Consider the following 24,424-nt stretch of genomic DNA (forward strand, 5'->3'; position numbering starts at 1 on the left):
CAAAATATACTCTCTCATGTTGACTTGTATATTTTAAACTTCTTTGTTAAAATGTAGGGGTAATATAGAAAATGCCCTACCATCTGAATGCAATTACTTTTTGTATTATATATTTCTTAGTCTTATTTTATGTGCATATTTTCACATTTAGAATTATTGTGTCCATACATTTTTCCCCCTTTTAATACATTGTGTTTGCTGAGTGTAGTGTCACACATTTATAATCCTAGCTACTTGGAAGATTGAGGTAGGAAGATTGCAAGTTCCAGGCTGATCTGTTTCAAAATAAAATAAGGAAAAAGGGCTGGGGATGTAGCTTAGTGGTATAGCACCTGCTTAGCATGCATAAGGCCCTGAAGTTCAAACCCCAGCACCCCAAAACAAACTAAAAACAATTATTCAAGTAAAATATAAATATAATATTGCTATCTGTAGCATTTTAATTTCTTATAATCACCTTCCAAACCCACTAACTGCTTTGTAGGTAACTACTACTATCGATTTGGCATGTATCACTTCAGGATTTTCTAACACTTTTTTCTATATAATATACATTTATAGAAATGCATGAATCTTATTTACATAGATGTTATCAGTTGGGTTTGGTTCTTTGTGCTTTTTTGACCCTACTACCTAGGTTAGAAATCTTATCAGCATTTAGATTTCTTCGGGTATTTCTTTAAGTTACATTGTATTGAATATAGTGAATGTATGTAAATGGCCTATGTAACCATTTTCTTAACCATAGAAATTTACATTGTTTCCAGGTGTTTGGCTGCTAAAAACAGCATTATAGTAAAATGTCTCTTTGTGTACCCAACCGAGCGGATCTCTATACATGAAATTGTTGGGTCATAGAATGTTCACACTTAAAAATCTTAGTAGTTATTCCTGCAGAACATTTTTTTAATCTCATTAGTGTATCAGAGTGCCCTTTGTTTACAGTATAACCTTTCAATATTATTACACTATTAAGTTTTTATTAATCTGATGGAGGAAATGATCTCATTGTTTTCATTTTTGTTTCCATGATTACTTAGTGTGATTGAGAATTAATTTATATTTTAATTGAGTCTTTATTTTTGTTATTCTATGCATATTTCTTTTTATCAAGTTGAATTAAAGAACTTCTGTATATCTTCTGAATATACATATTTTGGATTCTGTATTTGGGACTGAATTTTCTCCAGCCTGTAATTCTTAGTTTGGCTTACCAGTTTTTATTATGTAAACATTTAAAATTTTTATTTGGTTATACTTTTTTTCTTGTGCATTTACATTCCATCACTGTCCTAGCTCATAAACATATTCTATGTTTTATTAAGTACTTTTATATTATTAAAATATTGAGGTAGGGATATAACTACTTTTTTCTCTATGGATAGCCAGTTGCGTCAATAGATTTGTAGAACAAGAGACTTAGGTGGAATGATCAGCAAGAGTGTTGGTTATGTGAAAAAGGGAGTTGAGGAAGAGAACCCAAAAGTTGAAGCTGGGCTCTGATTTTAAGAGAATAGAACTTGAGTTTTAAGAAGCATTTGGTTTGCAGGGATGGTCATGACTTGATTTAGGGATTTTTTTTTTTTTAATTGTAGATGGACACAATACCTTTATTTAATTTATTTTTTTATGTGGTGCTGAGGATAGAATCCAGTTCCTCACACATGCAGGTGAGCACTCCACCACTAATCCACAATCCTAGCCCCGATTTAGGGATATTTAATTTAAGTAGTGGTAAACACCCAGTTGGAAATGTCTGGCAGAGAGTTGGAAATATGGAACTAGTAGGAATTATAGATCTGGAAGAACCAAACTCCCAGAGGAAGGTGAAATTTACACTAGGTGAGAGGGCTGGCTTAGAATAGGAGAAATGGCTGTTTGATGAATCCAGTGTTGACATTTAAAGTTTTATTGAGTAATCTAATTTTGTGTCTTTGAAGTAATCTAGTCCATTTCCTCATATTACACATGAGGAAACACATGGTTAAGTGGGCAAAGTGATGCCCAAACTTACATAATAAGTTGTGTGGAGCTATCTGGAGTACAACTTGGTTGTCCCTACTCCAGGCTTACAGTTTGTACCAGCTGGTACTCCTGCTCCTCCCCCCATTTCTGTGTATGGTATTTGTTTGTTTCTGGTACATATGTGTACCAAGAACTTCATATGTCTTCTGTCCCTGTGTGCTGTTTTGGTTATTGTATATCAGTCCTATAAAGACTTCTGATGGGAAAGGGTATTTACAGAGAGAGAAACTCATGCATACTTATGTTGCCTTCTGCCACTGTGATTGGAACATTTGATCAAAATATCAACCATAAGCTTTTCCTCATGAGGGACAAAGATGGAAGATTGTGTACAGAACTAGAGAACCCCCATAATTCTTACTTTCTTCCTTCTAGGATAGAATGATATCAGTAGTGGCTGTCATTTAGTCCATACTCTTTTGTGCCTAAAATTATTATTACCTTATATGATCTTTTTTACAAGAATCTTTTGAAGGTATGGGATTAATAAAATCCAAACTTACATGATAAAATCTAAACAATATAAATGAATAAAGTAAGGCTCAGTGATACATCAAAGAAACAAAGTGTGTACAGAACCAGGATTTAAACTCAAGTATATCTCATTATAAAGTCTGTGATCTTAATTCCTCTGCCTTGCTACCATTCTCTGTACATTTGAGAGATGGCTATTTAAATAGGAGGTAACAATGACATCTGACTTGTTCTATAGTCTAAAATTTACTGTATTTCCACTGGGTAAGGTCCAAGATGGGTATTATTTAGGACTGAGATCTTATTTTGTAATACCTATATTGCTTGGTTACTTGTATCTAAAAATATGGTTGTTGAATATTGGCACACAATTTCTTTTTCCTTTTCATCAGTATACTGCTTCAGTGGTGGATACTGAACTATTGCTTTCTTTATAGAGAAACCATGCCAGATGGATCATCTGGATCGAATCCTACTGTCTGGCATCTATAATGTACGCAAGGGAAAGACCCAGCTGCATAAGTGGGCTGAACGCCTAGTTGTTCTCTGTGGAACCTGCCTTATTGTTTCCTCAGTGAAGGATTGTCAAACTGGAAAGATGCACATTTTGCCTCTGGTTGGGGGGAAGGTAAGAATCACAAAGATGTATATATTTTTTTAATATTTATTTTTTAGTTGTACACAATACCTTTATTTTGTTTATTTATTTTTATGTGGTGCTGAGGATCTAACCCATGTGTTAGCATGTGCTAGGTGAGCGCTCTACCGCTGAGCCACAACCCCAACCCACAAAGAAATATTGTTACTGTTCATTTAATCATTAAGAAAATTAAGGACTGAGGATGTAGTCTATGGTAGAGAGCTTGCCTACCATGGGTAAAGCCCTAGATTCAGTTCTCAGCAGTGTGAAAGAGAAAGGGAGAGAGAGAAAGGAAAGAATAAATTGAGAAAATGTCACATATGCTTTTCATTGATTTTTTTCATATATTTAAAAAAAAAAGTAAATATGAACATTGTTAAAGATTTTATCAGGGCCTGTCTGGGAAGTTCAGAGGCTATCCATTTCCCAAATGCTCCTGTAGAATCATCTGTCGGAGAAGCCCTGCCTCCAAAGCTGTGTACTAGATGCTGTGGCTGGCAACACCAAGAGTAGACAGGGAATGCTACCATCAGAAGCTGCTCTTGGAAACTAGAAGTACCTGCCAATATCCACCAATAAAAGAGGTCCTTTCTAGTTTTTTATTTTTTCCCATTAGATTAAAATTCAGAGTCTGGGGTAGTTATGACCCTCAATTCAGTAGCCAGAGAGGCATGTTCTTTCTTGCATCTGTCCCAGAGGAATCCCCCTCCGAGGAGAGAAGTTCACTTGCTAGCTAGTGACAGATGACTATAAACATGTATGTTAATAGTTACATATAATTTTATTTTTTTTGTTTTGAAATTTGAGTGTCATAACCAATGTGAGTTTAAGAGGACAAAATCATCTTGTAGAGTCATACTTTGAAACATTCATTCTGATCTAAGTACATGGCAATATAGATATCAAAACATGTATTAGAGAGTTAAATATGTGAAAAGACATAGCTGGGCTTAAAAATGTAGTGTAGAAATATAAAGTGGTCAGTTAGTGTGAATCTGTGGGCCTGCTGGGCTCTGGGTCTGAAAGGTTGGGGTAGCCTAGAAAGTATCTAGGTCTAAAAGTTCCCTGCTTATGCTGGGAGATCTGTGCCAAGTTTATAGCTTAAAACTAGGGGCTGAGTTTGTTTTCTTTGTTTATGAAAGAAAGCTAAAAATGAAATGTGCTGTTAACTATTGATTAGATTAAGGCTTACTTCTAGTTGTGGTCCTAAAAAGATAGGAGGACCCAGTTATATGGCTGTGACTAGGAAGTGAACCAGGTCCCTACTGACTCAATGAAGAAATTGACCAGAAAGCAGGAACCCACCACGCCAATTTGAGACCTTGTTTTGATCTTGGAGGCTGAAGGACAGTGACGAAAGTAAGTAAAATTTCTTGACAGGAAAGAGGCAAGTAAGAACAGGTCAGGAATTTATAAAAAGCTGGGGAGAGAGTGAGACAGAGGAAGATAAAATGCTAACCTCTCATTTAAAGCACCTACACTCCAAAGTCCAAAAAAACACCTACAAGTTTTATATTAGGGAAGATATCCACAAATGTAGTAATCAGAAGATACTTCAGATCAAAATGGAAATAAAGGAACATCCTGAAAAGACTGGAAAATAAATGTATAGAATTTTCTGGGACAGAATAGGAAAACAAAAATTTCTGAAGTAAGAATATGCAGCTATGAAGAAGTCAGTAAAAATAATGGAAATGAAAAGACAGTTATTGAAATTTAAAACTTAATAGGATAAACCCAGATAAGAAATTCACAGAGAGATTTGATTAATAGTAACATAATTTGTCTTCATTCTCTCTCTTTTTGATACCAGGGATTGAACTCAGGAGTATTGACCACTGAGCCACATCCTCAACCCTGTTTTGTATTTTATTTAGAGACAGGGTTCCACTGAGTTGCTTAGCAGCTCCTGGCAGTTGCTGAGGCTGGCTTTGAACTCCCAATCCTCCTTCCCCGGCCTCCCAAGATTACAGGCGTGCACCATCATGTCCCGCTGTCTTCATTCTCTTTTTTATTTACCAGTAGAACAGAATTTTATTCAGGTTGGCAGTATGCCCAGGATCAAAACCAGTATCTCCCAATCTCTTTTGTAGTTAGGGATGGCTAATGAGATATAGTTTCTAGGTGGGACTATTGGGAAAGCCCTTTAAGATGGGACTGACGCGGATGCCGTGACTCTTTGCCCTATCCTACCTTCCTTTGTGATACATATTCTCTCAGGGTTGGAAGTGTGGTGGTTGTGGTGACCATTAGTTGGCAAGCGGATGCTGTGTGTGACTATATAGAAAGTAGAAGGCAGCTGAGTCCTCAATAGCATTATAGAGCTACTGCACCAATCCCTTACTGACTCCCCCCATTTTTTTTTAAAGCCTCTGTTTTATTGCTGGATGTAATTAACTGGTGTACTAAGGAATTTCACAAACAACAACAACAACAACAACAACAAAGACCTTAAGAGAGGCTCTGGTATACATCTAATAGGAGTTCCAGAGAAGAGAGCAGAAAGAAGGGAGAAGTGATAGCTGAGAAAATAATGGTTGCAAATTTTTTATCTTTATTTTTTTTTGAGAGAGAGAGAGAGAGAGAGATAATTTTTTTTAATATTTATTTTTTAGTTTTCTGTGGGTACAACATCTTTATTTTTATGTGGTGCTGAGGATCGAACCCAACCCAGCGTCCTGTGCATGCCAGGCCAGCGTGCTACTGCTTGAGCCACATCCCCAGTCCCTGCAAAAATTTTTAAAAATTTTCTATTTTGTAGTACTTGTTATTGAACCCAGGGCCTTATGAATGCTAGGCAAGTGCTCTACCACTGAGCTACATTCTCTGCTCTCTTTATTTTTTATTTTGAGACAGCATCTTGTTGAGTTGCCCAGGCTGGCCTCAAACTTGTAATCCTCTTGTCTCAGCTCTCTAGTCACTGGGATCAGAGGTGTATGCCACTGTGCCCAATGTGGTTGCAAATTTTCTTGAAATAAAAACAAACATGAGTATTCAGATTAAAAGTATACTGAATATAATAAGTAGGATACATAAAAATAAATCTTCACTTAGATACATTGCACAACATAATGGATAGAAGCAAGTCAAAATCTTCCAGAAAAAGCTGGCTCCTTACTCACCTACAGTCTCAGTTACTGAGGAGTCTGAGGTAGAAGGATCATTTGAACCCAGGAATTTGAGGCCATCCTGGACAACATAGCAAGACCCTATCTTAAAACAAGCAAATTCCAAAAGCTTTTGCTGAGAAAAGGGTTGCTTGCAAGGAAATGACAGACTGACAAAAGGTGTCTTATCAAAAGTAGATACTGGATGGGGCTGGGGATGTGGCTCAAGCGGTAGCGAGCTCACCTGGCATGTGTGCAGCCCGGGTTCAATCCTCAGCACCACATACAAACAAAGATGTTGTGTCCGCTGAAAACTAAAAAATAAATATTAAAATTCCCCCCCCCCCTTTAAAAAAAAAAGTAGATACTGGAAGATTATTTGCAAAATTTCTGCAAGAAAATAAATGTGAATCTATATTTTTAGTCTTTTCTTTCTCAGTTTCTGTCTTTTTTCTGTTTGCCTGTCTTTCTTTTTTGTGTTGGTGCTGGGATTGAACCTTGTGTTTGCTGGGCGAGAGCTCTATCACTGAGCAATGTCCCTAGCCTCTTGACTTTATACTCATATTATCTTACAAGAGTCAAGGCTGTATAACACATTTTCAGATATTCAATTAAGCTGACATATGGAAACTGAAAGAACTACTAAAAGATATACTTCCGAACCTCATTCCCCAATAAAAAAGAAAAAAAGTAAAACAATAGTCGAAAGTAAGTTCAAAGGGGAGGTTATAAATTAAAAGAAACGATGAGTGTAGACCTTGATAAAATATGGTGGCAAATTTAGTTAGATATTGATTATAAAAAGTTAAAAAGATTATATTTACTGTATAAGTCAAATTACCTGAACAAGATAATAAGATGTGGCAATGTGCTCAATAAATAAAATGATACTTCCTTGGGATAAAAGAATAGAGACACCAAATAATTTAAACTTTATTAGAAAAATTGTCAAATATGAATTTAAAAATCTTAAAAGAGTAGTCACTAAAAGGAGAAAAGAGAATATAGAAAACTAACTGTAAAACAAGGCAGAAAGAATTAGGAAAAAGGAGCAAAATAATATGGTAAATTGTCACACAACTAATGGTAGAAATAAATCCAAACATGTCAATAGTCAGGTTAATTGTGATTGTAAGATTATGTTATTTAAAATACTACAGTTTGCTGTTTGTAAGATACATATGTGGGCTGGATTGTGGCTAGAGTGCTTACCACCCACTCATGGTCCACTGAGTTCAATCCTCAGCCCCACATAAAACAAATAAATAAAAATAAAGATATTGTGTCCAACTGCAGCTAAACAATAAAAAAAAAAGAGAGAGATACTTAATGCTTACTCTGAAGAGGTTGAAAGTGAAGTGATGGGAAAATATTTACTGGTCAAATAAAAAGCAAAAGAAATTTAGTGTGGGGGGTTGAGTGCTCGCTCACCATGCGTGAAGCACTGGGTTCCACCCCCAGCACCACATACAAATAAAATAAAGATATTGTGTCCACCTATAACTAAAAAGTAAATTAAAAAAAAGAAAATTAGTGTGGTTATATGTTATATTAATGACATATGAAACTTATGAGTATGCAACAAAGAGACTTTTATCCAGAATATATAAAAATCTTATGCAGTTAAGTAGTAAAAAGAATAATAACCCACTAATGAATGGGCAAAAATGATTTGATCAGATCCTTTACCAAAGAAGATATATTGATACTTAACACCTGAAAAAAAGATCCTCAACATATTAGTTATTAGAGAAATGAAAATGAAAACCACAGTGAGATGCTATATACCTCTAAAATGGCCAAACTTAAAAGACTGATGAACACCAAGTTTGGCAAAGACATGAAGCATCTGGGACATTTATACATTACTGGTGGAAATAAAATTACTTTGGAAAGAGTTTGTTCCTTTCTTGTAAAATTAAACATAAACTTTTCAGATGACCCAACATTCTACTCCTGTTATTTGCCCAAGAGAAATGAATGTGTGTCCTTATAAAGACTTGTAATGAAGTTCATAGCAGCTTTACTTAAAATAGCCAAAAATAGAACCAACCCAAGTTGTTTTTAGCTGGTGAATTGATGGTATATCCATACAATGGAATTCTACTCAGCAGTAAAAAGGAGTGACCTATTGACACTCAAGGACAGAGATGAATCTGGAAAGCATTATTCTAAGTGGAAAAAGCCAGATACAAAAGTTCATTTTTCATATGACTCCATTTATATGACATTCTGAAAAAGGTACAAAACTATAGTGAATGAAAATAGACCAGTGATTATAGGGAAGGGATTGGCAAAGGGCACAAGGAAAATTTGGGGGGTCATGGGGTTATATGCTATTATAAAAACTCATCTGACAGTTCACTTAGAATCGGTGAATTAAAAAATAAATCAGTGGATTTTATTTTAGGTAAATTACATTTTAGTAAAATAGAATCCCCCAAAAGATTTGAGTAAATAAAAACATTTGTAGGGATAAAGAGACTAACCAAAAAAGGACGAAAGGAACATTTTACTGTATTTACTAATTCCAAGGTTGTACATATATAACAATATGGTCTAATATAACACAGAATATGAATATACAGAGATATTGACAAATTAATTTGTAGTGAGAGATTTACCAACCTTTCCCACTATTTGACATTAATTGATTCTATGTACTTTACTGTGTGAAACATCCCATAATAAAACATTTGATTATTCTAGAAAATGATCTATTCTTCATTTCAGTAAGGATCCTTTGTTTTGACACAGACTTACTCAAAGGCAGTGATTTATTAGTAATGAAAAATGGTTATGTTGTGATTATCACAATTGAACATTAGGAAAATTGTTTAATTTCAGTGAGCCTTTTTAATATGATTCTTTTTTGTTCAGAGTGTTTTATGTTTCTGCCATTTGGTTCAGTCTTTAGTTGGCACCAGAACCCTAATGGTTTACAAGTATAACTTGTAAATTCCCAGCTTATTTGTCAAAATTTAGTAGCTATGGCATATTAAAGTAAGATGCCAGACAAGACATAAATGGTTCTGTAACTATTAAAAAAAAACCCTATATCCTCATCAAAATTGTATAGGTTGGGTTTTTGGAGATTGGGAGGGAGTTTTTTACATAGCTGCTTTTGTGCCTTGAATTCTTATCACTATCTCAAATAGGAATGAGGAGAGGTTCTTGCCTTTTCTCAAGCTGGGGACTCTAGAGCTTGATAAAGGTCTTCTGCAGTAAGAGGACATAGTTTACTGGTGTCCTGCCTCCTGACTTTGAAGTGTTGAGGACAAGAGTTATGCTGCGTAGCTACTGACAGAGCAAAAACACAGCTAATGTGTTGTGATCATTGTGTATTTCTTGAGTTAAAGAAGCAGGGAAGCTGGGAAGAGGAGAGGGAGAAGGAGAGAACAAAAGAGGAGGTGAGAGAGATAAAGAGAGTGCTTGAGAGAGCAAGCAGTAGCACAGGGCACACAGGCTTTCTCATAGATGCTTAGAATTTTATCACCCCAATCATTTTTATAACCAAGAAACCCTTCATTCCTTAGCCATTGCCCCTCAATTCCTTCCTTAGCCCTATGCAAATATGAATCTACTTCCTGTCTTTATAGATTTGCCAATTCTGGGCATTGCATATGAATGGAATAAAAAAATTGTGGCTCTTTGTGATTGGCATTGTTCATTTAAGATGTTGTTTTTAAAGTTCATTGGTACAGTACATGAATCAGTATTTGTCCTATTTATGGCCAAATGATATTCTGTTTTATGGATAATGCCACTTGTGTTTATATATTTACCCATTGATGGACATTTGGATTGTTTCTACTTTTTGGCTATTATGAATAATGCTGACATGAACATTCATATACAAGTTGTTCTCTTGGACATCAATGTAAAAATGGAATTGCTTGGTTTTATAATGACCTTGTGTTTAATCTTTAGAGGAACTGCCAGAAGGTTTTCCAAAGCAGCTTCACCATTTTACATTCCCATTAGTAGTATAGAAGGATTCCGGTTTCTCCACATCCTTACCAATATTTACACAACATGTGTTTTTAATCTATGTTTTTAATTTTAACTATCCAGTGGATATGAATTGGTATCTCATTTTATATATTTCCCTGGCAGCTAATGATGTTGATTATCATTTCATGTACTTATTGGTGATTTTATAGATCTTTGGAGAAATATATATTCAGATTTTTTTTTGCCTTTTTTAAAAAATTGGGCTTGTTATTGCGTTTTGCTTTTTGACCAGGATTTCTTTTTAGTGGTTCTGGTTTTCTCCCCTCCTCTTCTTCAGATAGAAGAAGTGAAACGCCGGCAGCATTCCCTTGCATTCAGCTCAGCTGGAGCCCAAGCTCAGACCTATCATGTCAGCTTTGAGTCTTTGGCTGAGTACCAGAGATGGCAACGGCAAGCATCTAAGGTGATAAGCTCTCAAACATCCTGATGTGAAGATAAGAATGTAGAAGTCCCTTAGAAGTGTATTTTGAAACTTATCTTAGTTCTAAGACAGCAAATTATAACTCTTAATTTTATTTCTTAATATATATTGAATAAAATAATGGAATCACACTAGATCCTTAACTTATTATTTATGCCCAGTATAAAAATGCTATCAAAAGTGTTTTCAGGTGCATTTACCTCTGTATCATGTCTGCAAGGCAGGCCTTGGAAGAAATTACGACATAATGAGATTTGACCCAAGAAGGAATTGAGAAATGATGAGATTTACATGGCTTTCATTCTGTAATAGTAGTCATTGGTTGATGGAACTGTTCCCTAACTTGTAGGCCAGTGCTTTTTGGTCTCAACATATTAAGAACAGGCTTGATGAGCCACTTCAAATTAGAACTTACTGATAGTACAATGACCTGTAAATTATTATTGCTATATGCTGAGGATAGCCTTTGAGCATTATTTCTGCTTTTTAAAGATTAAAGATGAACTACTGTAAAAGTGTACTGTGATTTCCAAACTCTCTTGTTTGAGAATTTGCAGAAATTTTCATAGTATTGTTATTATAAAGTGAATTGCCATCAAAACATGAGTGACTTTTCCAGTGATATATTGTTTGTTCAGATACATTTTCATAATGCATATTTTTAGTAGCATACTATTATAGAAATAAAAACCTTGTTTTGGTTTCATTGAAGTTTTTTGTTAATGTATTGATTATAAAATATGCTCTGAATAGAAGTAGTTTTCATTTAAAGTAGCTATTTTGTTCTTCTGCCTTTTTAAAGAGAAGTTAATGAATGATTTTGAGCATCTTTGGTATGTTTGGCAGTGTGCTATGTGCTTGGTTATTTAACTACTTACCCTCACAACAGATGATGAAACTGCTAGTAAGCAGCAGAATCTGTGTGGCTCCAAAAGGCCTTGTCTTTTCATGCTGTCTCTCAAAGTTTTGTACAGTTATTTTGAATCATTTTAATGTTACTTCTTGTGTGAAATGTCAACCATCTCTCTTTATGATATTGTATTTTTTAAACCCTTTACTTGTAGAGACTTTGTAGTTTATTCCTTTGTTTTTCAAGCACCTTATGGTTTTAGAGAAAAGTAAAAACTGAAACGTTTTATAAGTGAATAATTGGATTTCTTTACCTTTTTTTCTTTCCTGGTCTTTAGTCAGTGCTGTTTTATAAATGCCATTCTGTCCTGTGTTAGATGATAGACATCCAGTACTAGCTCAGAAGGCTCTTCTCTTGAACCTTCTTCAGGTGGTGTCCCAACGAATCAGTACTGTGGATCTTTCGTGTTACAGCCTTGAGGAAGTTCCTGAGCATCTTTTCTACAGTCAAGATATCACCTACCTCAATTTGCGACACAACTTCATGCAATTAGAAAGACCAGGGGGCCTGGACACACTCTACAAGTATGTGGAGAATAGGTTTCAGGTCAATATGTTGGAACTATATTGTAATCAGTATCTTAGTGGTCCAGACCTCTAACTGAGCATGCTTGTGTTAGTCCATTTCTTGTTTCTAACCTAAAGTTGGGTCCTATATAAAGAAAAGAGGCTTAAATCCAAGAACAGGCAGCTCTGTCAGTTCATCATCTGATGGGGGCCTCTTTGGCTGCATCATATTATGGCAGATGCCATCATGGTGGGAGCCCATGTGAGAGGGCCAGACAGGAGGCCAGAAGAGTTCAGGGGGTCAAGCTAGCTCTTTTATGATAATTCATTCCGTGTAGAAGGTAATTTACTTCATGAGAATAACATTAGTCCCTTCCAAGGGTAGCACCCCTAGTGACATTTTTCCCACTAGGTCTCACTTCTTAAAGTCAACCGCTTCTTAGTTCTATCACACTGGGGCCAAGTTTCTAGCATATGAAACTTTGGGGTACAAACCATGCCCAAGCCATAGCACATTTCATTATGTGTTTGTACATATATATATGTGCATACATATTTTTTTCCCTGCAATTTCTACTCATTTTTGAAGAAAAAGCAATATTTTTCACATAATTTTCCCACCTCTGTATTCCTCCCTATAAAACAGATGGTAGATGCAAATGTTCTGTTATAGAGGCAACAATGAATTGTCATTGATTTGGATAATCTTTTTAATATAAGTTATTAACAATGGTACATGAGCTGCAACCATGTTAAGTTGAGAGATTCAGTATATGAAAACTTTTGAATAAAAAATATCCCAATTTAATTGATTTCAAGCAGACAGGCCTAATTTCAGGAATTCCAGAGGCAGGACTTTATCTTTCCTTTGTACCTGCTCCTGCCAACTCTCCTCAGTGATGAAACCTATCTTAGAATTCTAACAAAGGAGCCATTTCAACTCTACAGATCTATGACCTATATATTTTTCCATCTCTTTTATTAGAGTATGTCCCCTCATTCCTACATTTTACTCATCCAGCTTCATTCCTCCACTGAAAATTGGAGGGCTGAAATCTGGGTATGGTGGTTCATGCCTGTATGTAATCCCAGCTACCTGAAAGTCTGAGGCAGAAGGATCACTTCAGCTTATGAGTTTGAGACAAGCCTGGGGGAATATAGTGAGACCCCATCTGAAGAGAAACAAAACAAAACCTAAACCAAAACAAGCAAAAAATGGATAACTGTGAGTAAATATGCGGTAGAAGTGATTATATGGGTTTGGTGGGGAAGGGAGAAATTCTGATCAGAAATTCTAAAGACTGCCTTAGTAGTAGAGCCCTTACCTAGCATGTACCATGCTGGGTTCAATCTCCAGTATTTCAATTGCTAGATAGATATGGATTAATTAATTCTGGAGTCAAGGTACCAAATCAAAGGAATAATCAGTAATCAGGGTCATGTCATCTGGAAATCAAGTTGGGAATATGGATGAAGAGCATTGGAATGAGGTCCCAAGGATTCAGATCAAGGAACAGGTGATAGGATTTTGTCATAGAGAACACTTCAGCCTTGTCTCTTGTACTCTATAACAACAAAGTGACACTTCCATGTGACTCCTTTGGATCCACTTTATGATTATGCTATCTCTGGATAAGACAGTCTCGATACTTTTACTCCCACAGTCAAAAATAGAAGCACTAAAAATTCATGATGCATATCATACCACATTACAGTAAAACACTTGTTGTATACGTGTGTTCAAGCTCAACTGGCCCGTACATTTCAAGTGACATTTGAACCAACATAATTTCGGTATTAAAAAAGAAGTTTTTTTTTTTTTTAATTTGTAAATTTTTGGTTATAGATGACACAATACGTTTCTTTTATTTGTTTACATTTTTTATGTGGTGCTGAGAATTGAACCCAGTGCTTCATCTGCACGAGGCAAGTGCTCTGCCACTGAGCACAACCCTAGCCCAGAAGTTGTTTTTTTTTTTAGTTAGAGATGAACAAAATAACTTTATTTATTTTTTATGTGGTACTGTGGTTCACGCATGCGAGGCAAGCACTCTACCACTGAACCACAACCCCAGACCAAAAATAAGTTTTTTAGAATTGGATTTGATGTATATATTTGTTAATTATTCTTGTATCTGTGAGTTGATTAATTTTTACCCACTTTAGATTACATGTTAGAAATTTAATAACAAAATATTGTAAGTATGACTTTATACAATAGAATTGTCCCAGCATGAGTTGTTCTTCAAGTTTTCTGCCTTTTGTTTGTTTGTTTGTTTTTCAGGGCTGGGGATTGAACACAGGGCCCTGCACATGCCAGGCAAGTGCTCTATCACTGAGCTACATCCCCAGCCCTAGATTTTCTGCCTTTTATGGAAAAGAGATTCCTGTCACACTAGACCTGGTTTCCTTGATAGCATGGACTGCACATTAGTCCTTTTAGTATCCTCTGCCCACACGCTTGGCATGTAGTAAGTGCTCATTAAATATTTTTGGAACAAATTCTGGGATGGACACTTAAAACAGATCATTTAAAATAGATCATGAAAGACCACTGATGTCTCTTCTAAAGATATATGACAGACTTTTTGAAATACAGTATGGATTTTTGCCTTTGCCCTTTAGATTTTCTCAACTGAAGGGCCTGAACTTGTCCCATAATAAACTTGGGTTATTTCCTGTATTGCTGTGTGAGATTTCCACCCTGACTGAGCTCAACCTTTCCTGTAATGGGTTTCACGACCTGCCAAGTGAGATTGGCAGTCTGCTAAAGTAAGTGTCTAACTTTTGCTACATTGCTCTTTTTACTTTAGAATAAGGAATCTGTCTGGCATTTTTGAGTGAAGGTAGAACTTTGAGTGCTGGCATTGAAATAAATCATAAAGTTATTAGAACTCATTTAGTTAGCAGCAGTTTTTAATGCTGGAGATCTCTGATCTCCATGATTGCAGTAATGACCAGTTCCTGTACTTGACCAGCAGAGATCCTGACTCCAATGTCAAAGGCCCATCCTTGGAAGTAGTATCTAAGTCATCTATTAAGTTTCTGTATGTTGAGCGTTAGGAGGTTTTACCATTTTGGGATTGATAATGAATGAAGGGCTTAAGCCAGAATTCATAACTCTAATTCTGTGCAATTGAATAAGATCTTTCCTAAAGTAGATTGTTATTTCCGCCTCCGCAGTCTTCAAACCCTCTGTCTTGATGGAAACTTTCTGACTACTTTACCTGAAGAATTGGGAAATCTGCAACAGCTTTCCTCCCTTGGAATTTCCTTCAACAACTTTAGTCAAATTCCTGAAGTTTATGAGAAACTCATAATGGTAGATAAAGTGGTTATGGCAGGAAATTGCCTAGAAGTCTTGAACTTAGGGGTGCTGAACAGGATGAGCCATATCAAGCATGTGGATTTAAGGTGAGGTCATTCTTTACCAGAGCTTCTTTATCTTGACTTCAGTGGACCTGTATGTCTTCTCTTTATAAGCACTCCTTTAAAATATTGGGATTTTAGAACACTGTAGAAATATTTTCCAAGTTATAGTAAAATTTAATTTATCACCCACTAGCAGAGAGATAAAGGGTCAGATAAGTGGACCACGTGGTAAGCATCAAATTGCTTTTGACAGAGGTGGTTCTCACCCTCCAGCAATATTTTATGAGAATTTTCTTTTTTTCTCATCCTTATCTACATTGGATTTTTAGTAGTCTTTTTCCTTATTGTCAGTAAAGGTGGGAAATAGTATTTTGTTATAATAACCATTTAGTTACTGGGGTGAGGTTGAGTATGTTTTTTATGTGCATATTAGTAGTGGTTTGTAATTTTCTGTAAATAACTATTTTTCTGTTGAGTCGTTGAATTTCTTCTTAATAGCATTGTATTATAAATGAAATGTTCAAGGCTTCACTACTAAGAAATTTTTTAATAATCTTTTCCTAAAGGAAGGTGGCAAAAGACACCTGAGTGTTCTATTATTTATAGGGAGCTATTAGCATGCCTTGTAAAAATGTAGCAAAAGACAGAATTATTGAAATACAGGAAAATGAGAACAGACCCATATGCTTTGAATTATATACTTGTATAGAAAAGAACTGAGAGGCCCTTTTTTAGAGTTTGTCTTTTTTTGGATTATGGAGGACTTTTTTCCTATATTTTTTATTAGTACATTATAATTATATATAATAGTGGGATTTATTGTTACATATTTATACATATACACAATGTAATAATATAATTTGGTCAGCATGGTTTCAAGGTTTCAAGTTTGCCTTTGAATCCTTCAGTATAGATACAGATTATTTTCTTCATTAGTGTCATGTGAGTCTTAGTCCTACAGCAGCGGGAGGAAGAAGAGCTGTTTGTTCCCTTTTGACTGCTTAGCTACCATTCATTGAAAAGCATATTCATCTTCTCGTTTTTTTGCTTTCACCTAACCTTAGTAGGTATTTGGATATAAATGTTTTCCTTCTCTATATTGAATTTGTATGCGTATTTGCCAGTCTGGATTGTCTAATTTAGGTGCACCTTGAGCTCTTTGGTTATAAACCATCTGTGGTTATTTCTGTACCTTGCAAAATGAGTCAAGTAGTGAAATTCCTAGTTGGTTTAGGAGGGAAAATAGGACTGTCGTATTTCTTTTGGTAAACACACTTAATAGAGTTTATTTCTGATTATTTCCTTATTTTTGAATATTAAGGATGAATTACTTGAAAACCGTGGTTATTGAAAATCTGGAGGGAAATAGATACATCACACACATGGATTTGCGGGACAATCAACTGACTGACTTGGATCTTAGCTCTTTATGTAGCTTGGAACAGCTGCATTGTGAGCGGAACCAGCTGAGGGAGCTGACACTCAGTGGCTTCTCCCTTCGAACTCTGTATGCCAGTTCAAACAGTGAGTTCTCTCTATAATCTCTTGTTTTTTTCTCTTTCTTGTGTGAACTTTCTAAGAATAATGGTGCTGTGGTCCTCAGTCTCTGCAAAATAGAACTTGTTGAAGCTTAGCTTTATGGGTTTTTTTTCTTAATATTTATTTTTTAGTTATAGGTGGACACAATATATTGTGTTTTCATGTGGTGCTGAGGATCAAATCCAGTGCCTCATGCATGCTAGGTGAGCACTCCCACCTCTAAGCCACAACCCCAGCCTTTAGCTTTATGTTTGTTTTTTTTTTAAATAGAGAGAGAGAGAGAGAGAATTTTTAAATATTTATTTATTTTTTAGTTTTCGGTGGACACAACGTCTTTATTTTATTTTATGTGGTGCTGAGGATCAAACCCAGTGCCCCGCGCACCCCAGGTGAGTGCGCTACCGCTTGAGCCACATTCCCAGCCCAAGCTTTATGTTTTAACTTTGTTGTAAACACTGGTGACTGAGATGTTCATGAAAAGACATGGCAAGACTCACTACAGGAAAATAAGAAGAGGTATTTTTAAAAGTAGTGAGTGTGGACAAATATATTCAAAATCAAGTATTAGTAATAGTGTAAAATAGGTTGGCAAACTATTGCCCAGGGGCTAACTTTGGCCCCCTCTCTCTCTCTGGTGGGGTTTGGGGAGTCCTGGGTATTGAACTCAGGGACACTCAACTACTGAGCCACATCCCCAGCCCCATTTTGTATTTTATTTAGAGACAGGATCTCACTGAGTTGCTTAGCATCTCGCTATTGCTGAAGCTGGCTTTGAACTTATGATCCTCCTGCCTCAGCCTCCTGAGCTGCTGGGATTACAGGCGTGTGCCACTGCGCTCAACCTCAATCTCTTTTTGTATAGTTCATAAATAATGGTTTGCCCAGTGGCTTGGGAGATCTTGAGTTCAAAGCCAGCCTCAGCAACTTAGCAAGGCCCTAAACAATTCATCGGAATCCTGTGTCAAAATAAAATATAGAAAAGGACTGGGGTTGTGGCTCAGTGATTGAATACCCCTGGGTTCAATCTCTGGTTACCCCCTTGCCAAAAAAAAAAAGAGAGAGAGAGAATGGTTTAATGATTGGATTTTTAAAAATCAGAACTATACTTAATGATGGGAAAATTATCTATGAAATTTAAGTGTCTATATTCATAAAGTTTTATTGGAACATAACCACACTGATAGATTTACATATTGTTTATCCATTACTGCTTTCATATTACAGTAGCAGAATTGAGTAGTAGTGGGAGAGACTGCTACGGTCTACAAAACCTGAACTATTTAGTATTAGACTTTTACAGAAAAAAAAATTGCCAATTCCTGGTCTGGAAGCTTGTGCTACCTCAGTTTGAGAGTGAGAAGCCCCTTTAGAGAATTGTTTCAAGAATATTTGTAAAGGGCTTCCTATCTGTTGATGCTATTCTTATGGAGAATTCTTATTGTAGAAGTTATAATTACTTTTTCTATGTTTAAAGAAGGAAAGGAAAAAAGTTTAATTTCACTAAATGTCAGAAAAATGCAAATTTATTTATTTTTCTGTTTTTTAATTTATTTTTTAAATTATATTCAGGAGGATATTTACCTTTTGATATGTGTAGTATTTTAATTCTTAAAGAGTGAAGCATACACAGTGTAATTCTTATAACACATATAGAGCAGTTTTTCATATCTTTATATAAAGTATGTTCACACCAATTCATGTCTTTATACATGTACTTTTTTTTGCATTACAATTCTTACTACACATATATACCACAATTTTTCATATCTCTGTATATAAAGTAGGCTGACACCCAATTTGTGTCTTTATACATGTACTTTGGATAATGATGTCCATCACATTCCACCATCCTTGCTAATCCCCTGCCTCCTTCCTTTCCTTTCCTCCCTCCCCTCTTCCCTATATAGAGTTCATCTATTCATCCCATGTTCCCTCTCCCTACCCCATTGTGAGTCAGCCTCCTTATATCAGAGAAAACATTTGGCATTTGTTTTTTTGGGATTGGCTAACTTCACTTAGCATTATCTTCTCAACGCCATCTATTTACCTGCAAGTGCCATGATTTTATTCTCTTTTATTGCTGAGTAAAATTCCATTGTGTATATGTGCCACATTTTTTTAAAATACATTCATCCACTGAAGGGCATCTAGGTTGGCTCCACAGTTTAGCTGATGTGAATTGTGTGCTATAAACATTGATGTGGCTATGTCCCTGTAGTTAGCTGTTTTTAAGTCCTTTGGTATGATCTGAGGAGAGGAATAGCTGGGTCAAATGGTGGTTCCATTCCCAGATTTCCAAGGAATCTCCATCCTGCTTTCCATATTGGCTGCACCAATTTGTAGTCCCACCAGCAATGTATGAGTGTGCCTTTTTCCCCACATCCTTGCCAACACTTATTGTTGTTTGTCTTCATAATAGCTGCCATTCTGACTGAAATAAGACGATATTTTAGAGTAGATTTGCATTTCTCTGATTGCTAGAGATGATGAGCATTTTTCATATATTTAGAAAAATGCAAATTTAAATTATACGATTTTATACTCATCAAAGGAATAAAAAAAGATAATGCTGAGTATAACCGAAGATGGGCAGAATCATCTTCAAAAGCCCTTAGGTGCAGCCAGTGAGGGTCAACTCTAAAATCTTGGAGGACAGTATGACTATGTGAGAGAAGTCCAAGGTCCACATATGCCATTCCTAGTAGTCACCTTCTTGGAATATATCCCAGATTTGCTTATCTATGTACAAGGAGATGTGTACAAAAAGTTCACCACAGTGTTGTTTGTGTTATAGTGAAAGAATAGGAACAAAATAGGACTACTAATGGAAAATGAGCAAATCAGTAGTAATGTGTTTATGCAATAGAATATTACTCTGCAATGGAAATGAATATACTGTCTTTGTGTATGAATAAATGTCAGAAACTTTTTATTTATTTATTTATTTATTTATTTTAGTGCTGGGAATTGAACCCAGGGGTGCTTTACCACTGAGTTATATCCCCAGTCCTTTATATTTTTTATTTTGAGATGAGGTCTTGCTAAGTTGCTGAGGGTCTCACTATGTTGCGGAAGCTGGCCTCAAACTTGTGATCCTTCTACCTCAACCTCCCATCTCTGGGATTACAGGTGTGTGCCACCATGCCTAGCTCTCAGAAATATTTTTTAACAAAAAAAGTGCATAATTATATGGGACTATTATAATTATCGAAATTTAAAACACAGAAATATTCCTTTTACCTATGATATAACAGCATGAAAGATTCCATGGAAATGCTAAAAATTATATTCAGGAGGATATTTACCTTTTGATATGTGTAGTATTTTAATTCTTAAAGAGTGAAGCATATTAAGGCAGAGGGTAGATTTGTTGAAATTTGGATAATGGGTGAGAACATGTTCATTATTTTTTTTTCTTTGCTTTTATGTATCTGTCAATACAGATATAGGATAATAGAAAGTTAAGAATTTCTGTTTTCCTTGCCTTTTATCATGTTATAGAAGCTCTAAATTGTGGTTTCAGGTTAGTTTTCAGAAAAGGGTCAAAATTGATGAGTGTTGACTGGTGCTTTATATCAATACCGTGATATGGTAGTAGGTCCTTGCCATAAAGAGATTCCTTATCAGGTCCATCTGTGTCTATAATGTGTCTGGAAAGTCCAAATGCCTGGCCCTACTGCAAAAGACATTGATGTATAAGCAGTTCTTAGTTCTGGAAATTCTGTCATAGCAGTGTTCTAAATGGGGCTTATTCGAGGTTAGCCCTCTGATTAAAGAATCCTTAAATTCTACAACATGGAATAATTCACATAAACAATTACAAAATAATTATAAAAGAACTTAGCTTTACAAAAAAAAGTTAGCCAGATGATCAGTTAACTTTTTTATAAAAGGCACTCAGCTTTACTAAGTATTAGGGATATGCAAATTGAAAACTCCTAGGTAATGACACTATATACCTACCAGAATGCTTAGAATGAGAGCCTGAAAATAGTGTGGCAGCTAATGAGAATGGGAATTAGTAGAGCCACTTCAGAAAACTATTCAGTAGTTTCTGACCATGTGCCTGGCATAGTGGCTCATGCTTATAATCCCAGTGGCTTAGGAGGCTAGGGCAGGAGGATGCAAGCTCAAAGCCAGCCTCAGCAACTAGCAAGGCACTAACCAACTCAGTTAGAACCTGTCTCTAAATAAAATACAAAAACAAATAAATAAGGGCTGGGGATATGGCTTAGTGGTTGAGTGCCCCTGGGTTGAATCTCCAGTACCAAAACAAAACAAAAAACTTGAACATGTACAGTGTACCTAGGAGTTCCTTTCCTAGGTTCATACTCAAATAAGTGCTGATATTAGTTCATAAAGATATAGACAAAAATATTCATGGAACCACTGTTCGTCGTTACTCTGGAAAAGACTTAAATGCCCATTATCTCTTAAGTGAGTAAATAAGTTGTAGTATATTCATTCACACACAAAAACTTCATTTAGGCAGGAGAATGAATGGATTATAACCATATGCTTCAGTATGAACAAATCTCACAAGTGTAACGTGGAGTGAACAAAACCAGACCAGAAACTTAGACATACTGTATGCATTTGCTTATATAAGTAGGCCTTCTGTGGTATTCAGAGTCAGGGTAATTAATGTTGCCCTTGATGATCAGTGAGTGGAAAAGGAGGTGAGCAGATCTTTCTGGGAGCTGATAACATCTTTTCTTGATCTGGGTATTGATTCAGCTTGTGAAAATTCAGTGATTTCTACACTTTAAGTTTCGAGGGAGGGGATGGCCAGCATCTCATTAAGGAGTCCTTTTTCCTTCCCAGAATAGTCCAAGATACCCTAAAACTTACAATCTTAGATAATTAGTAAGTCACAAAATAAAAATACTCAGAAATATATTTACAGAATGCAAAGCCCCTGATAAATCTAGTCCACATGGGTTCTGGAACTAGACAAAGGGAAAAGGACTCCAGTAATTTATTTAAGGGGCTATATCAAAGGCAGGGATAAGGTTTCAAGGGCGGAGTCTTGCTTCATGATGTCTTTCAGTCAGTAGGTTGATTGACATATTGGTGTAGGTCACACCCATCTCAGGTGCTTGTGTGGGCCATAGCAGAGCAGGAAAGAGATTCACATTGTGCCTGGGCAGTTGATCAGAAGAAATGTCCACTGGCCATTCCCAGACACCAGATGTCCCTATTGACAAGGCTTCCATACGTGAAAATCCACATCCAACCCATGAATGGCTTGTGACACTTAAGATTATTCTGTATTTATGTTATACATTAATTATTAAAGCTTAGATATTGCCAGCAAAAATTCAGTTATTAATTTTTTCAAGTTAAAACACTAAGTAGTTAACATTTAATAACTGCCAGATCCATTATAAATCCAGTGCTTTACACATAGTCCTTCAATTAGTTAAAGATTTGTTTTTCAAAACAAATTGGGATCAAGCAGTTAGTCAAAATGAGCTTCCTAGTAGTTTTTATCTTTAGTCATCTCAGAAGACATCAGTTTGTTTCAGTGATTTCACTAAGCTTCTTTTCCTGTGTTTACTACAAGTTGCTTTCTTTTTCAGAGACCTTCATTAATATCTGTTTGATTTTTGATAGGACTGACTGCAGTAAATGTCTACCCGGTGCCCAGTCTCCTCACTTCTTTGGAGCTCTCCCGGTGAGTGTCTTGTGAAGGTGGGAGCATGTTTGATCCTTACGAATTAAGAGAGGTGTGTGGATTCTCTAACAATTTTGAGGTACAAGAAATCTAAATATATTGAGATGTGTGGATAACCTGGAGAAAAGCAAAAGGATGAGTTAGAGGAATAAATCTAATGACTATAGTGTATACAGTTAAAGGGAAGATCCTCTTGGAATGGAAAGGTGCCTGTTAACTATTCCTCCTTAAAGACTGTGGGTGTAGGAAGAGATAGAACAAAGGTAGCCCATCATCTTCATGGTAGTGATTTTCTTTTTGTCAACTAGAATTAGGTAATTCTTGATTTTTTTTCCCATTTTTTTGTTGGTGCATTATAGTTGTGCATAATGGTAGGATTTGTTAGTATGTATTCCATTGCATATGCACCCAATATAATGTGACCAAAATCATTCCCTAGTATTTCCCCTTTCCTATCTCCCGCCCCTGATCTATTGACTCTCCATTCTGGTGACCTCCCTTTGATTTTCATGAGACTTCCCCACTCCCATCCACATCTTTCTGAGATAAAACATACAATCCTTGGCTTATTTATCTTAACATAATGTTCTCAAGTTTCATCCATTTTCCTGCAAATGACACAATTTTATTCTTCTTTTTTTGACTGTAATTCTTGATATTTAGATAGTGATTTGAAAAACTTTTAAAATTCTATTTTTAGTTTTTTGCTATCTTGTTACCCATCTTGGCCTGATTTTTGGAGACAACTTTGGCGAGGACTAGTCAGGACTTCCCTACTCATGCTGGTTGGTGCCCTCTAACTATACATTAGGCTTGTATCGTTTATTGTCTGGAATTCTCATTAGTTTTCCTTTTACCATGAGTTTCACTGTATTCTTTTATTCATTCATTTTTAACACTGTGTTAGGAATTCAGAACTCTGTTGAGTTCACAGTCTAGTAGAGAGATCAACAGACAAGCAGAAACAGGGCCGCATTATAAGTGCTGTGATGCTTGAAGATGTTTCAAGAAGGCTTCAAGCAGGTTGAAGGGAAGTGGGCATGGTCCTTGTATGGTCAGAGCTGTTGCAAAGATTACATGAGATACTAGATGTAAAATACATAGTATCAGACCAAGTTTCTTTTTGTTGTTACTTTATTATTATTATTATTATTAACAAGCTATTATTTTAGATTCCATCCATTTCTTCCTAACAAAATCCCATGTGAGCTGGGTATGATAGTATACGCCTGTAATTCCACCTACTCAGGAGGCTGAGACAGGAGGATTACACGCTCCACAAGACTCATCCATTCTTAGCTTCTTTCCTCTATTCAAGGCCAGTCCAGCTATCTATAATAGGCCTCTGACCCTATCTGCTTCCACTGCTCTGTACTTGCTCTATTAGTTGCTGTCCTCCTCCTATCTCATGTGTGTTCAGTGTCTTCCTTTTTCTCAGTCTTTATACACATTTATATCTCTTAATAAACAAAAAAGTTAGTTTACCTTACAGCCCATCTAACTACTTTCTATTTACTCTCATCCCCTTCTTATGCAAATTTCTCAAGAGTTATTTGCATTTGTTGGCTCAGTTTCCTCATTGTCTGTATCCTATCCCATCAGTAGCTCATGTTAGACTTTCTTTTGTGGAAATTTTCTGTGTTGACCCTTGCTGTCTTTTCTTCAAACATACTGTTTCTTTAGCTAGTTAATACAACCTGTGTTTTTTCATGTCACATTATCTGCTGGTTCTCTGTTTT

At 35.9% G+C, this 24,424-nt stretch overlaps 1 protein-coding gene across 4 annotated transcripts in view; it reads left to right on the top strand.

Moving 5' to 3' along the window:
- The window catches only part of Phlpp2 (PH domain and leucine rich repeat protein phosphatase 2), a 70,825-nt gene that overhangs the window by 24,629 nt on the left and 21,772 nt on the right, over positions 1 to 24,424 (top strand). For all 4 annotated transcript variants that reach the window (XM_078032625.1, XM_078032627.1, XM_078032626.1 and 1 more), the window contains 7 exons: positions 2,937 to 3,127; positions 10,538 to 10,663; positions 11,961 to 12,115; positions 14,723 to 14,869; positions 15,281 to 15,511; positions 16,791 to 16,993; positions 22,625 to 22,685. In XM_078032625.1, the coding sequence (XP_077888751.1) occupies positions 2,937 to 3,127; positions 10,538 to 10,663; positions 11,961 to 12,115; positions 14,723 to 14,869; positions 15,281 to 15,511; positions 16,791 to 16,993; positions 22,625 to 22,685 (1,114 nt within the window). The remainder of the gene's footprint in view (positions 1 to 2,936; positions 3,128 to 10,537; positions 10,664 to 11,960; positions 12,116 to 14,722; positions 14,870 to 15,280; positions 15,512 to 16,790; positions 16,994 to 22,624; positions 22,686 to 24,424) is intronic.

The sequence above is a fragment of the Ictidomys tridecemlineatus genome, chromosome 15 (assembly GCF_052094955.1).
Source record: "Ictidomys tridecemlineatus isolate mIctTri1 chromosome 15, mIctTri1.hap1, whole genome shotgun sequence".
Taxonomy (NCBI): Eukaryota; Metazoa; Chordata; class Mammalia; order Rodentia; family Sciuridae; genus Ictidomys; species Ictidomys tridecemlineatus.